The sequence below is a fragment of the Homarus americanus genome, unplaced genomic scaffold, assembly GCF_018991925.1.
Source record: "Homarus americanus isolate GMGI-L3 unplaced genomic scaffold, GMGI_Hamer_2.0 scaffold24057, whole genome shotgun sequence".
NCBI classification, from domain to species: Eukaryota; Metazoa; Arthropoda; class Malacostraca; order Decapoda; family Nephropidae; genus Homarus; species Homarus americanus.
In genome coordinates this window covers 212,144-228,696 of record NW_024746050.1, presented here as the reverse complement: position 1 = coordinate 228,696, position 16,553 = coordinate 212,144, and the positions used below count along the sequence as shown (strand labels likewise).

The 16,553-nt window shown below is 35.7% G+C and overlaps 1 protein-coding gene across 4 annotated transcripts in view; it reads left to right on the top strand.

Annotated features, from left to right (window-relative positions):
• Positions 1 to 16,089, top strand: part of LOC121878885 (cell division cycle and apoptosis regulator protein 1-like) — a 39,367-nt gene extending 23,278 nt beyond the window's left edge. For 3 of the 4 annotated variants that reach the window (XM_042385316.1, XM_042385314.1, XM_042385315.1), the window contains 11 exons: positions 631 to 714; positions 1,810 to 1,968; positions 2,447 to 2,602; positions 3,220 to 3,351; positions 3,634 to 3,906; positions 4,062 to 4,334; positions 4,506 to 4,638; positions 5,125 to 5,244; positions 5,832 to 5,960; positions 6,924 to 7,039; positions 11,261 to 16,089. In XM_042385316.1, coding sequence (XP_042241250.1) covers positions 631 to 714; positions 1,810 to 1,968; positions 2,447 to 2,602; positions 3,220 to 3,351; positions 3,634 to 3,906; positions 4,062 to 4,334; positions 4,506 to 4,638; positions 5,125 to 5,244; positions 5,832 to 5,960; positions 6,924 to 7,039; positions 11,261 to 11,422 — 1,737 coding nt within the window. In that variant the 3' untranslated portion in view covers positions 11,423 to 16,089. The remainder of the gene's footprint in view (positions 1 to 630; positions 715 to 1,809; positions 1,969 to 2,446; positions 2,603 to 3,219; positions 3,352 to 3,633; positions 3,907 to 4,061; positions 4,335 to 4,505; positions 4,639 to 5,124; positions 5,245 to 5,831; positions 5,961 to 6,923; positions 7,040 to 11,260) is intronic. The other variant, XM_042385317.1, reaches the window with a different exon arrangement.
• Positions 16,090 to 16,553: the final 464 nt, after the last annotated feature.

Genomic DNA, 16,553 nt, shown 5'->3' with positions numbered 1-16,553 from the left:
CTGCTTTATCCTCATTTGTCTTTATACATTTATTAATTCTTATATCATGATCATTTCCTATTAATGTGTTTGAACCTTAATGTGTCACTGGTAATGTCTTAGTTTTATATGTGATCATAGAAATCAGTAATGTGTGTACAGTAATTATATATCTTGTGGTTTACCTGCTCCACAGCCCCTCCCTTGTTTAATTAATTACTTAACCAGTTGGGGTGTGATGGCCTGGAGGGTAAAGTACAGTGTTTGCTTCCTATCCAGATGGTTGCCCGAGGCTCCTCAGGCCACGAAGGTGTGACTGGGTACTTAACACTATGGTTGGGGAAACTAAAGGCAGTGGAGTGCAGTGCTGGTTACTCTGCCTCCTTTATTTAACAAAGGCTTCAGAATTAGTGTACTTCATCTGTACTGCCCTCTAGTGGCCAGCTTTCATGTATAGTATATGAGACATTTTCACTTTTCGCTGATCCAACCTCAAGCCTGTGCCATCACATTCATTATTTTTTCCTTAATAAAGACAATTTTTTCAGATAAATGTTGGTAATATTTTTTTTTAGTTGTATGGTGTGTCTGGAAGAATTCTTTTCAATGTCAGTAGATGGAGACATTTCTGAGAGCTATATCACGTTGCAGGTGGCTGAACTTCGAGCGGAGTTGGATGCCCGAATGTTAAATAGCAAGGGTCTGAAATCACAGCTGATTGCACGCCTAACAAAAGTGAGTGAATGAATATATGACTTGTTTGTATTTGTTTTGTACTGGTTTATTTGGGTCTCCCTCACTCTCTCTTATTAACAGTAGTACTGGTAATAGTGCACAAGGAATAGATACGAGTATAGTTATATATGAAGGACACCATCATATATAATTCAGAGCCATTTCCATGATTCCACCTCACGGTCAATCATCAGCAGCTGTCCCTCCACCTCACTCGTGTCATTTGATGCCGTCTAGTTTCTCAAGGTGTGTTTGGTGAAGTACTGTACTGTCATGTCTTTTTCCACTCAACAATTTTGGGTAATATCTAAAGAAATAATCACATGTAGGTAAACAGTAGTTGTTCTTATATATTTTGAAATATTATACTGTACTCAACACATCCTTATTATATAAAAGACAATGTGCAGCAATATCTTCTTTGTTAGTAACTGTACTGCATCCTCTCATATTATTTGTACATAAAATAATCAACATCAATATATTATTTATTACTGAACTGTACAGTATTGTAGTATACTTTTTGTTTATTAGACTCTCTTATTATTATTATTGAGTGTTACTTCTTTATTTTAGCAGTTATTGAAGGTACAGTAAATCATTCTAAGCAAAACTTAAATGATATTTGTTAATTTTTATATTCCTGGAGGATTCTGGAACATATTTAATCCTTGATATATAAGTAAAGAGTAACATGTTAGAGTGCCATATCCTTTACCCGATTTACAACCTCAGATTTTCTTTTTTTTCTTTTTCGAGCCTTTCCTAAATTATTGCAAGGTACAGTAGCTACGAAATGAGCAAACACACGCACACACACTCTCTCTCTCTCTCTCTCTCTCTCTCTTCTTTTTTTTCGTTGGTTGTCATTCATTCTTGTTGTTGTTTTAAGAGATGTGATGCTCTCCTTCCACAGTATGTCCTTTCCTCAAGAATCATTTTATATCTGCTCCAGTTCTTTCACACACTCACTGCTGCTACTTGGACACACACACATCCCCCTTATGTAAGACAGTGGATTAAATAAACTTAGCCTTGGCATGTTTTTGGTGTTGTCACGATTACATGAAGCAAATTTATTTCTTTTTTCTCCAGATTTTGAAAAATGAACAAGAGAAAGAGGAGTCTGAGAAAGCTGCAACTGCTGAAAATATTGAAACAGATGAGGTGAAGAAAAAAGAAGAGGAGGAGAAGAAGAAAGAGGAAGAACGTAAGAGAAAAGAAGAGGAGGAGAGAAAGAAAGAGGAGGAAGAGGTTAGTAAAATTGATCTTTTTCACTTTGATGTATATTTATGGAAACATATTTGAAGGAACTACACATAAAAATGGTAAGAGGGAAGGAATTTACTGCCAGTGAATGGATAATATGTACCGGTATATAGTTACTCTTGATTCTTGCCGCCCTCCTTCATAGTACAGTATGTATATGAAGACTTAAAATAAATAAAATAACTGTGAATATAAACACATGACTTGAGTTATTATGAACATACTTACCTGCGATGGGCTGATCCCTGTCTTGTGAGTTGACCTGTTAATTTAGCTCAATATTCATAGACTGAGATTTAGTGAGGATCATTCTTAAACCCTCTTCACTTACAAGCCTGTTGATTTTAATGCAAATATATATTTTATTGGTTTTTAATATTTTTACCAACTAAAAAAAAGGATGTGATTTATAGTAGATGATATGAATTGGCCGTGATAATTTTATTTTATGTTTCCCGCTCAGAAAAAGAAGGCGGAGGAGAGGGAAAGAAATTTACTCGAGAAGCGGTACACCCTTCCAGACCAGCCCATGATTGTTGTGCATCCATCTCGCACCGCCAAGTCCGGTAAATTTGACTGTACCACCATGTCCCTCTCCGTGCTTCTGGATTATAGACAGGTGAGTGTACCAAGTGTCAATGGTCGGTAAAGATTATAAATACTCTTAGTATACTCTTGTTATTTAGTTTAAAATGAGACGTATTATACGGGCTTCAGTCAAGACGACAGTTAATTGGGAAGGAAGGTGTGTTGATGTGTAATGTTATAAGGAGAACTTCAACTGCTGTGACTTACCCAAGCTGACCAGAAACTGACTTACTATTTTGTAGTTCACTTGACAAATGACCTGTAGGCTATAAAACAAAGGATTGAAGTATATGAAATCCCAGCAAATATTGAGGGAGGAGACAAGTGACTTGGAATTCCTCTCCACCCAAAGTGAATTTCATTATCTGTATGAATGAATCCCAAGGTTATGACTCAGGAGTTCCTAGAGTCAAGAGAAGTAGTCCAGGGTTTATCTCAGTGTATGTGTTGGCTTGGTGGCTCTTGAAACAACTGCTAAGCCAGGATTTGAGTTTGCTTCCCATACTTAAGTTCGACATGAGAAGTAACTGTGTGTGTGGCTGGGGTGTTGTGGCAGGTGATCTTTCAGGCTATATATATCTCTTACTTGTTTATTAAATGTCACTCATTAATTATTCAATCCTATCTATTATTTATTTATTTTTTCAGGAAGATAACAAAGAACATTCCTTTGAAGTCAGTCTCTTTGCGGAGCTGTTCAACGAAATGCTGATGAGAGACTTCGCCTTCCGCATCTATCGCGCCCTGTACGAGTGCCCGGAGAAGCCAGCCAAGGAGGAAGTGAGGATAATGTTATTTTATTGTATGACTTGAATGGCTAAGAGTTTCAAAAGGCAACAAATGGGATTGGTTTACTCTCCACTAGATATTTGTTCTGGAATACATTAGCTGTTGTTAATAGAGAGAATTCCTAACTTGTGTGAGTGACAGGATTTTAGTGGCAAGATGGAGATGACTCTGGACAGGATTGTGGAAGGGTTTGTTATCGAGTCACGTGCCTTAGCGACCCACTCTGACTTTTTTATTCCATTTGATAATTTATTTATTTTTTTATTCCTGCAGAAGAAAGAAAAGGAAGAGAAGAAAGAGAAGGACAAGGACAAAGAGAAGAAAGACAAGGAGAAGAAGGATGAAAAAGATGACAAAGAAAAGAAAGAAGACAAAGAGAAGAAGGAAGAAGACGACGAGAAAGACGAGAAACTGGAAGAGGAAAAAGAAGTAGAGAAGAAGGAAAAGAAATCGGTAGAAAAAGAAGAATCAAAAGAGGAGAAGGAGGAAAAGAAAGAGGAAGAGGATGAAGATGAGGAGATGGAGGATGAAGATGATGATGAAATTGTAAGTAGAGTATTACCAATGTACTCTCCTTCAGATACCAATTAAAGGACAAATTATTGCTTTAGCATTTCTCACTTCCTGGGTAGATGTCTATTTTCTCTCTCTCTCTCTCTCTCTCCTTTAAATAAGTTTCAACTAATTATTATTTTGTCCAGGATGATGAAGACTCCAAAGATGAAACCATTGGTACCAAGAGTGGAGACAGCAAAGAGAAAGACGATCGTAAGGACAGTAAAGATGGGAAGAAGAAGGACGACAAGAAAGACAGAGAAAGAAGAGAGAAGAAAGAGAAGAAGAAGATGTTCACCATTGACCCATTTCTTCTCCTGTCGTTCGTGTACTTCGACCAGACACATACGGGTTATATAATCGACCGCGACTTAGAGGACATCATTAATATGCTTGGCCTGAACCTTTCCAGAGCACAGGTTAGGATTTTTAGCAGCCTTATCCATGGTTGTTTGGGATGTATATTAAGGATTTCTTCATCATTATTGAGCATTTTGAATGATGTAGTCAGAGTTGAATTTTGGAATGTTGTTAGATATATCTGTATAAGTAGACATTTTTGTTATATTATTCATAATTATTTTTTCCAGCAAAAGAAACTAATGTCAAAGGTTATGTCCCGAGACGTCTTACACTACCGGAAACTGACGGATGTTTCCCTAGATGACAAGGACAAGCCGAGGGATCCTCCACCTATCCTAGACTTGGAGGCCTTGGCTAAGGGTATGTGAGGGAACATATGCTAACCTCTTTGACCCCTTTACTATGGAGTCACTGCTTTTATTATTTTTATTCAACTCCCCAGGTGATTTTATTCATCACCGAGGGGATCTCATACACAAGTGGTTAAAAAGCTAAATTGATTGAAAAGATAAATTAGGGAAATAATGTTGGGTAAAGTTAGTGTAATCTTTGTTTCAGATGACTACAGTACCTACCTCCATCCTGTATAGTATCATCATGGCTCCAGACCTTTGTAATATCTTAACTAAACAACTAAAATTTCATCTGCACTCTAAAGCCATTGATTTAGACCCATGATATCTGACATTAGTGGATTTTAGTTGTCAAATTCTTTACTACAATGTGTGAAATACTTGTTGGTGAAGATTTCTATCTTTGGTTTGGCTTTTATCTAAGGGAGACAGGTGTTATTTGCCACTATGGAAAAAAAATGAAAAGATTGAGACTGGTCCTCGTGTTCCTCAGGTAACAACACTGTGATGCCACTGTTCACGGACGCCTTTGCTGCAGCGGTGTGTGGAGATTTGAAGATAATCACCAGAAAAAACTCTCGTAACAAAGAAGAACCTTTGATATCTGCAACAGGTATGTTTGAATTAATATTTTCTGCTGGGTGAGTTAAGTCCCTGATTTGGTTACCTGCACTTAAGAGATCATTAACTTATCTAGGTCCTGTTGATGTCAGTAGTCACCTGTGCAAAGGTCTTATGAACTCTTTCTTTATTCACTGTGTTATTCAAGGGACTTTTTTCAGTTCTTTGGCTTCATTCTCTCTTTTTTTTAGTAAGGAATAGAGTTTATTTACCTCAGTAGATACTAGATGGTGCTATCTTCACTCCCACTTGTATGTGATAGATCAGAGGAAAGAGAAATATCTAATAAGGAGAAATGACAGGAGACAGTTAGTGTAAGAGTCAACTGTCATTCTGCCTGTACAGTATTTAATTATATCTGTTTTTCATAATCCTCTATTTTGAAGTTGCTGGTTTTCATCATCACCATCAACACGGCCATTTTCCACGCTTGCTTAGTTCTTTCACAGGATGATAATGTATTTTTTTGTGTTAGTGTAGAAATGTGCTTCTCTCTGGGCAAAGTTTTCAGGAGCAACAAAACCCATCCCATCGCTTACATAGGACGAGAAAATTTATAAGGAATATTTTCGTGTGTGGTTATTACAGGAGTTGTGAAATATGGAGGCTCACTGGTGGACATCGGCAAGTTGATTCAACAGCTGGAAAAGTCTGAAAATGCCAGAAGCAACACAGAAGAAAAACTTAAAGAATTACAGAAGGACCTAAGTAAGTTATTTTTATTTTTTGTTTATAATATTTATTTGTGTTTATTTATTTCACCGCATCTTAGTTCTCATGTTTGGGAAAGACTCGGCACACACACGCTGCATGTCTATGGCTCTGCCTCCCTGCTGGTAAATTATTTCCGTAGTGTTTTCACCTTATTTTTTTAATTTTATCTCAAAGTTGACATGACAAATCTTATCTAAACTTAAGAAAAAAATAATTAATAGTAATTCAATCATAATGAGCTGTATAGGACAAGGGAAGTTTTATTATATTTTTTTTACTCGACCACACCACTAAATGCACTTTGCTGCCCTGTGTTGGGAAATAGTGATGTGTGTGTTGAAGTGAATCACAGAGCAGCAGAAGGAGAGTAATTTTAAGAAGTGATGAGAGAAAGAGAACTACAGTATGTCAAAAGAATTCCACAACTAACTTTATTATTGTATGGTTAGGAAACACAGACTGTGGATGAGAGAGAAGGGAATAAATTATATACCATTGAATTAAGTTACTCCAGGACAGTCTTGGGTTGAAGAAGATGCCGAGAATAAGTTAAGAAATAAGGTTATGAAGAAGTGCTCAGATGGTAGGGAAAAAATACAGTATAGAAAATGGGGAGTGAATCATGGATAAGAAGAGAGCCTAAGTCAAGAGGTGTGTGATAGGAAGGAGAGGAGAAGACCAAGAAGATGGAAGAATGGGATAAAGGATGCACAAAAAATGAGGAGGATGAGAGTGTGTGAAGCAACAGAAGTAAGCCAGACATTGGGGCCTTGTTGTGGAGGGGAGCACCATATTAGATCCCAGTTTTCAGGCAGTATGAATGAATGAGTGAATAACAGTGGCATCAGTATACATTAAGTGTGAAAAGGCTCAAAAGAGAGAGAAAGAGAATAATGCCCATTTCTTTAATTTCTTACTCTTGCAATAAAGAGCTTTAATAGAGTATTCTTGTTTCAGTGTGCAGCAAAGATGAAGCAAAGAAGTCGTATGAGAAATGCAGTAAGCTGAATAAAGAGCTTAAAAGTACAAATTCTAATCTAAAATCAATGGAAGAGGAACTTCAAAAGGCTATAGTAAGTATTTTACTAAGTTTTGTTCGCTGTATCTTGGCTTTTCCTTCACCACACAAAGGATTTTATACATGCAGTAATTTTTTTTGCCTTATGGATCATCATCAAAGGTCTCTGGTCATGCTTCATTAGAATATTAAAAGTTCTCTTGATTCTCCTTCTTCAGATAAGGAAATCATAACGGATTGATGAAGATGGAGGAGAAATTAACGGTAGAGGAAAACATAATTTTTATATTTATGTAGAGAAAACCAGACACTACTCACACACCCATATTCATAGGCATTGTCGATTAAATTCTTTTGCCAACAGTGTGATCTTAAAGTCATAATAAAATAAGAATAATCCCAATTCTGATTAAAAATTATCATGAAATGGTCTTCTTAAATTGCCTTGTACTACATCTCTTACTAATATCATTCAATTCCTAAGTAATGTAGGTGTTAGCGCCCACCAGCTTCCTTCAAACATGGGAACAGGAAACATTGAGAGTTTCTTTGCGAATTAATATACAGAAATGTGCTCTGGTCACCAAAAATACACACACACACAAAAAAAGAAATGAGGAAGATGAAATAAAAAAAAATCTGATGAAATGAACAACACTTACTGAATACTGTACACTGGTCTAATGAGATTTTTTATAGGCCTACTGAGAACTAAGACACTGTAAGCAGACTGGGGCTGGTCAGGTGTTGCCACATATGTCAGGTCTATATATTTATTGATTCAGTATTATATTCTCCTATGATTGGCCTCTTATGGTTTATGGTTCATCATGATTAATGTAACATCTTCAGTAATATAGAAAAATACAATACTGTATGTAATTTGTAATATGACTTGAAAATAAAGGATAAGCTGTATCAGAAGGTTGTTTACAAAGATGCTTTCGTGTGAGCTTTCAGTAGACCAGCTTACGTCAGGGGTCACTATAACACACTGTATAGTATTTGAAATGAAGATATCCTCTTAAAAATGTTATGTACCACCTTTGAGTGTTATATGATGACTCAGTTTGGCTACTTGTATTCAGACAAATGATTAATGAATATACCAGGGTACATGCAGATGCATAATACTTTACACTACAATATTACTTATTAAGTGATGATAAATACACTACGATAGTAGTTATTAAGTGATGATAAATACACAACTGTTCTGCACTAATTTACTAACTATTGAAGACAGAAATTGTGGTAAGCCAATCAGCTGTTTGCTCTTTGTAAACAATTGACTCATAGTGTTCAGTGTGGGATTCTTTTTTCAGGAAAGTTGATTCTTTTAGGATAATATTTTATCAACCTGGCACCAAATGATCCTAAATTATTTGAGAATTGTGGTGGAATTGCATAAAGAAGTATTAAAGGAATCTTGTGGGAGAGAGGGGGAGGGAGCCACCCACCCATGCTATCCCCCCTCCCTCTGCCAGCTGCTCCCAGATAAACATTCGTCTTCCACATACAATATACTCCTACACTTATTTGTTCTTATTTTATTCTTAATAGTACTGTACAGTTTACAGTTTTCTCTTTATTCATAAGACAAATTCTCTGGTTACTTAAATAAAACACTTTACAGAAAATAACTATCATCTCGGTGACAACCAGACTTACATACTGTATCTGATTTTCAACCCAGAGAGTTATTTCATATTATTTTTTTATTGTTGATGTAATATTCGTTTAACTCTTAAACCCTGGGTTAGGGTGCTGCTGGCAGTACCCCCCCCAGCGGGGTTAAATCAAGAAAAATAAATAAACTTTTCCAAAAATAATTACCGTATATATTCGTGTATAGTTCGAGTTTTTAAGACCAAATTTTTAGGCAAAAAATTGAGGGTCGTCCTATACATGCGTAATAGTTTTGTTAGGTTGAACCCGTGCATGATGGGAAGGGCGAGGAGCAACTTTTAGCTTCAGACATGAAAAATATTTACCATTTACTGCCAGTAAACAATGGAAACGTAAAATATGTACCAATTAGTAATGAAAATTGTGCAGTTCCTTCAGCAAATGAAGCTCACCAACTTACAATAGGCTAAATTACCTTACAACGTTCTTTCACTAGTCTATGTTGAAGTTCTTAGCACAGGCTAACTTATCATATCATATACGGTATCACAGTTCTCATTGATCTACAAAAAATACCGGTAATAAAAACCTTTTCGATTTTTCACACTTAATATAATACCCGGTAATCTACTTCAACCTCCTATTGTTTACAACGACGCATGACGCACCACCAGCTGTTGAGTATCAGCTAGACGGTACACGTGTTTTTCGAATCGTTTTCAGTTAAAAAACTGTTACATCACATGTATATTTTACCTAAACTGCGCTTGAATGAATATATTCTTGGAAATAAATAGTAGTTTTGCTGAAACGTGATGTATTCTAATGTAAAATAGGATAAAATACATGACGATAACAAAATATTTTACCTAACCTTCCGATGTTCAAGAGAAGTTACTCGGTTTTTTTAATAGTTTTTGGTTAAAATATTGTTATATTACAATGGTATTCTATTCATGCTGTGCTTGACATAATGCATTCACGGAAATGTAATATTTTTGCTGAAATGATGTACGTATTACAGTGGAAAATGGGATAAAATCGTGACGAAAACAATGACTTTCGCTTTCTTTCGTTCAAAAGATGTTACCGTAATCGCTTTTCGAATGGTTTTCAGTTAAAAAACTGTTGTATTACAATAATAGTCTTTCCTAATTGACTTGAATAAATACTACAATACCATATTTCTGAATATTTTCATTAAAATCCATCAAAATCATTTTCCTTGTCATCGTCTGCAGCACCAAACAGCTTCTCCCAGTCCTCTCCTTGAACAGGGCTAGAGGGTACGTGTTTTTCGAATTGTTTTCAGTTAAAAAACTGTTACATCGTGTATGTATATTATGTATGCTGTAAGTATATTATGTATGTATATTATGTATGTGCTCCATTTATATACACTATTTATTCAGCCTAGCTAGCAGCGTGTGGCAATGTATTTACCATGTCCCACACGCTTAATTAATGTGCCTGGCGACATATGGGAGCTGTTAATGTATCACTTGCCACATGTCGCCCTAGAGGCTAGTTGACCCCCATACAGAGCAAGGAGCGCCACCTCCCTTATGTACATATCTGTTTATCCAGTAAATAGAACCTACGAAAACTCTACAGGTGTTTGTGTTCGCTCCTGTATATAGAACTTGATACCCAGAACACATGCACATCACACGTATATTTGACCTAAACTGCGCCTGAATGAATATATTCTCAGAAATAAATAGTAGTTTTGCTGAAACGTGATGTATTTCAATGTAAAATAGGATAAAAGACATGACGAAAACAAAAGACTTTAGCTAAGCTTCCGATGTTCTTGAGATGTTACTCGTTTTTTAATAGTTTTCGGTTAAAATATTGTTATCTGACAATGATATTCTATTCATACTGTGCTTGACATAATGCGTTCACAGAAATTTAATATTTTTGCTGAAATGGCGTACGTATTACAGTGGAAAGTGGGATAAAATCGTGAGAAAACAATGACTTTCGCTTTCTTTCGTTCAAAAGATGTTACCGTAATCGCTTTTCGAATGATTTAGTTAAAAAACTTTTGTATTACAATAATATTCCTTTCTAATTGACTTGAATAAATACTTGAATGGAAATATACAATATTTTTGTTGAAACTACCCGCGTTTCAGTGTAAAGTGTCGTAATAATCAATGGTAAACAATTTGCCTTCGGCACTCGTGTTTCAGGCACGGCGAGCCTCAGTTTATAGGACGTAGAACGTTTTTACTGAAGGTTTTGTTGTTCCATTACCCTCAAAAACGTGGGTCAAACTATAAACAAGGAATATCATAAATTAACGATTTCTTGGTAAAAAAAATCAGGGTCGACCTATAAACGAGGGGGGGTTATGGACGAGTATATACGGTAAAAAAAAAAATGGCGGGAAAATAGGCGGACATTCCGGAATGTCACCCGGAGCGCGCTATTCGGATGTTCTGGAATGTCACCCGGGGCCTAAGGGTTAATAACCTTGTTATACACTTAAAGACCTTAGTTGTTGAAGTGCAGTAATAACATAACAACTAATTTTCTTTAAACACTTCAGATACGCAGTGTTATCTCCACCCCTCCTCCAATTTATCGAGGTTCTACTTATATATATTTTTTATTTATTCAATATTCTTTTTCTCTCCAGGAGGACAACAATGTTTACCAGAGAGCGTTGAATCAAATCAAGATGGTGATCCGGCCTTTGGTGGCTGGCGTGGACCTGGACGATGAGGACTTTCCTATGAGGGAAATCAGGGACACTGCTAAATTAAAGTCAGAACCTTTAGAGAATGGAACATTTGAGTGAATGAAAACTTTGTAAAAAAAAGTGAAAACTACCTAAAATACTAAACAGTTTTACTTCATCTTCTGAAATGTAAAATATTGTAAATTGAAAGTTTGAGTACAAGAAGAGGTGAGTAAGCCCAGTCTCAGTTGATATGAGAAAGATTTCTTGGAGGTTATCCATTGTTTCCCCTGTGAAGTGTTGCACATAATAACTCAGGATGATTATGGTGAATGTGTGTGTCTAAACCTGTTGATGAATTAGAAGATTTATTAATTCCTGGTATTACTCAGCATTTAAAAATTAGGTTTTAATTTATTAATGATTCTTAAAGATTTCGGATTGAGAATAACACGGTATTCTAAATTGTTGTGTCAGTTTTTCACGTTGTTCTTAACAAGTTTGCTCTTCTTTATCCAATCATAAGTTGTAGTAAGAGAAGAAGGTCAACATAGATGAATGATATGAATATGATCTTTTCATTTGGTAGAGAAGTACTGTACTTAATTATCCATTTATCAGTTTTTAAGTTTTAGAAAAAGAAGATTCATGTTGCAGATAATATGATAGAGATGCATATAGAATGATACACTTTATTATTGTTCTTACATCATGATCCTCTAACTGCTGATGTTCTGATATGTTAAGTAAAAATGTTTCTCTGAGGACATCAAGCTCAAGGGTATTCTGCTGTCATTCACAGTATAATTCCTTCCTCTAAGCAACTTTTGTATTACATTCATTAATTCATGAATCAGTTATCCCTTTCCATCACAGACAAGTCATTGCAAGAGACCTTCAGAAAGATGTCACCATTTTAAGCAGAATGCAGTGGGTTATAACGTCATACTAGCATGCATGTCCCTCTCCTGGCATCGGTAGCATTCAGTTCCATTTATAACTTGCGCTCTCTCTCACACACACACCATCTCTTTGATAGTTGTGACTCCTCATTTCAGAGTTAATTTCTTTGTCTATGCAGTGTTTGTGGCTGATCTATGCATTTCCCAGTGTTTTTATTATTTCTAAGTTGAGTTTAATAATTGTTATATCTTGTTTAAATGTTTTTGTTGTTTTTCACTTTCATAGCCAGTAACTCATTTTGCCTATCATTATCAGGTATTGGGGCCCAATCCTGAAGACTAAGGCATTTCCCTGGTATGATTTACAATAGAATGTTAAAAGATTCTGTTTTAGTGATGATTTGGTTGGTTCACCTGGAATAAACAAACCTGCATATAACAACTTGATTTAGAGGATGTTGTGTATTCACTTAGGGTTTCCTAGGATGGCTTAGCAGCCTATGAAACAAATCTTAAGTGGACTTTTCAATGTATGTGCCGGCCAGTTTAGGCTGCATTTAGTTGGTCAGTTAGAGCAATGTGAAATTTACCCTGGGATGTGACCTAGCAACCATTCACATATTGTTACCCATAGTGAAGGAAGCAACACCCATAAACCAAGGCTAACACCCTGAAGAGAACAAAGAGATTTATTTACCCTTATAAATTTAAATGGCTCTCATTTCATTGTAACAAGTTTGTTGAACTTTTTACTTGCACCATAACTTTGTACAGTTATTGCTATTGCATTGTAGGTATTCCTTCATCTGTTGTTAGCATTGTAAGAATACAGTTACTTACAAAGGAGAATGATTTTGTTTTATATTTTAAATAAATTTTTTCATTGAGTCATCATAATGAAATAATGCATGTAGGATTATTTACTTACTCCTCATGTTCTCAGTCCTGTAGCTGTTATCTTGGTTTAATGAGTAACTTTTCCTTCTGTATGTAGCATAAAGTTGTGGATAAAAAGATTAATGAGCATTAGATTGTTATATTTCAGAGTCCCTTAATGTTGTATTGATAATGATAGTGTTCAGTGAGTCGAGGCTTGTTAGCCTCCTGCAGTGTAACAGTTGGAAGGATGGGCTGTGAAATGTCACTGGTGGGCTAACTCAACATCTGATAGATCTTGCTCAGAAAAATAATTTGGAAAACCCTCCAGGTCTACTGGCTCAACATTTCATTGATAACTCACACTGTGGAACACAAGGGTGTTCAATTTGTCTTTTGTGCCATTTACCTTATGATAGGTTTGGACCAAATACCCCAAATGCAGATTTGCTCATTCAGGAAAAGGGAGGTTTAATTCCTTTTCCTATGCCCAAGTAACAAGGCTAGTTCAAGGAAAAGTTTCATTTTTATTCAATAGCCTCTGAATTCTCAGTTAATTGAGAGGGAAGTCATGATCTCCCATGATGATTGGCTGGCTGGGTTCTAGTTTTAAGAGTCTTACATTTTAACTAGAATGAGGAGTTCCCTAGGTATCTAGGGGTTGACTTGATCTTTTTTCTTTTGCCTCACCTGACCTCAGACATTTTCTGTGAGCTTAAATATTTCCTTCATTGTGTAAGAGGTGTTGGTTGGCATAGGCTAATATTTTCTGTTGCCCAGACTATCTCTTAAGGACAGTGTGGGACTGAGAAGTTTGCAAAGCTTGATAGCTAGATCTTTTAGCCCTTCCTCCAGTAGGGTGAGCTCCCTATGTGGGGTCCATAGCCACACAAGCACTTGAAACTATTTTTCCAACCCTGACCTTTTTTCTAGCTGGTGTTAATTAAACATATCATCTGAGCCAGGCATAAATGGAGGTTATTGATCAGGAAATCACTTGTGGTTAGTGAGCTTGGATCAGATGACTCTCAGTCTCTTTTTGAGGTTTATTGAATGTTAGGTTGATCCTGCAGTACTAGACCATATGACTTAACTTTCACTTGATAGATGGAACCAGCACTGTTAGAGTAGCACAATGATTCATCAGCCTCCTGCTTTAACTGGTGACATTTGTTTCAGAAACTCTTATTTAGGTGATGGTTGTCATGGGGAGGGTAATACTAGGTAATCATTTCATTAATCACAAGCAGGAAATAACTCAGTATTCCACCATAATTTCTGTTGAAAGTTTTCCCACTTTACAGTTTTATACAAAGTTATTTCTTAATGAGAATTTAATTTTATGACAAATACTGTACATAATGAGTGGGTATCATAATATTATAACTTATGATGACAAGTAACACTATAGTAGTACTGTATATGATAAATTAAAGTCTTGTTACTTGTCAGATGAATATTCATGTTCTTCATTTACCAATATGCATCCAATTCTTGTGTGCACTTTGATACGTAATTACCATTTCTCAAATTAATTTTCAATTTGTCTCACTGTGACCTGTCTTCAGTAATGAAAGTGAAGCCCCACAATTTAAATACTTATTGTTTCTTATAATGCAACAAGAATATTATGAGTCATTTTTTAAGATCATTGAGTGGGGTGGTTAACTCTGACTAGATTATTCATTATCTAAACATAGAGGATTGATCACAGATGTCCCATCTTATGACTGAGGCTGTTGCTAGGCACCTCTTGTATTGCACCAATTGGCCATACTGTTGGGGCAAGACTCAGTACACCCTTGGCGTTGATGGCTGGGTGCTAATGATTGTTCACTTCTCACTTTCATGGCAGTGGGTAGAGATGGTCAGTAGTTATGGTGGGTTGGGGGTGGACAATCACATGCAACCAATGTCTAGTGTCTTCAAAATCCCGAACCCAATAGCATGGTCTGCGCTTTACAAGAGCCTGCTAGTAGTAGTAAACATGAAGTCAAGACATGTTTTGTGGGTGAAAACTCTAAAATTTTAACATTTACTGACTGCCTGAATGGGGATGTTTTATATACAGGGGTGTAGTTGGAAATTATAAATAAAACCATACACATCCTGTCTTGGAAGAGCACTGTATGTCCTTTTGCCTTGTTCAATGAAGCAAAATAGTTCAAGGTTTTATTGATTTTTAGTCTATAATTAAATACTGTATATATACAGTATATAATTTTGGGGGACAAGCATTTTTTAGCCTTTGTTTAGCATAAGCAATTTGTTCTGGAATTTCTTCCTCTAAAAGTTATAAGACTTGGGCTCTAAACTATTTATTATATTTCCTGTAAGGTAATGTAAACACCACGTCCGCATAGAGCTACTGAGGTGACTCATCTTTGAATGTATTATTGTTAATGTCTTGAGAGAGATATTGTAAATAAGAGTGAAGAATTTTGTATCATTTTCTATCATCTGTTGAAGCTTGGATCATTATGTGTTCAGTTTAGTGAGGTGCTGGATTTTTATTATTTTTTGTTTTTCGAAATCAGGATCTGATAGGTATGAAATATGCTGATACACACTGCTAAATAGTCTTAGTGAGACTTAACTATGTACAAAGAAGTGAATTAGGATTAAGGAGTGTTGTAGATATTCTATTGGTAGGTTAGTTTAGAGTTTGTCAGGTATCCATTTTTAATGGGAAATATTTTTTTAAACTACAGATTACATCAGGGTTTTCTATGATGTATCATCCATCATAGGTGGTTTCTTGATTGTTAATACAGGTAATTATTTAATTACTCTGCTGCCCTCTATTATAACTAATAAATTATGCCATTTTTTTTGGAATGGTCATGTAAAAATTTGCTATTTGATTTAACATACCATAATTGTTATAAGCTTCTGTTTTATACATCATAAGTGGAGTGACTTGCTATTAAGAAGCAGATTCTGGCACTGCTTTGTTTGAGTCATAATGAAGCTACTGTAATCATCATTGTAATAAACTGATTCAGTACAGATGTAGTTTATTTCCTTGTGCGTGTGTGTGTGTGTGTGTGTGAACTAGTCCTGTTCATATGTAAAATTGGCATGTTTCATTTATGTGTACTGTACTCCATTATAAATAAGTTATGCTTAGATAACAAATGAATTCAAATACTGTAATAACTACACTCACTACACACTCACCTCATTATCTCACAACAGCTGTATCAAGCCAACATAACATCACACAAGACCAGCCCCTTCAAACCAGTGTAAAAAAAATCAAAGATTCAATGTTAATTTGTATATTCATTCTGTATTTAATTTCATTTTTCTATAGTACTGGAAGCTTCTGTTATATAATCTACTACTGATGTCACTATACCTTGTCTTTTCCTTTGTATATTTTTATATTTTGGCTGCTATGTTTTCACTTCAGCTTAACAAGAGTTTGGCCATTAGAACATGTAGAGACAAAACACAGATTTTTCAGAGGT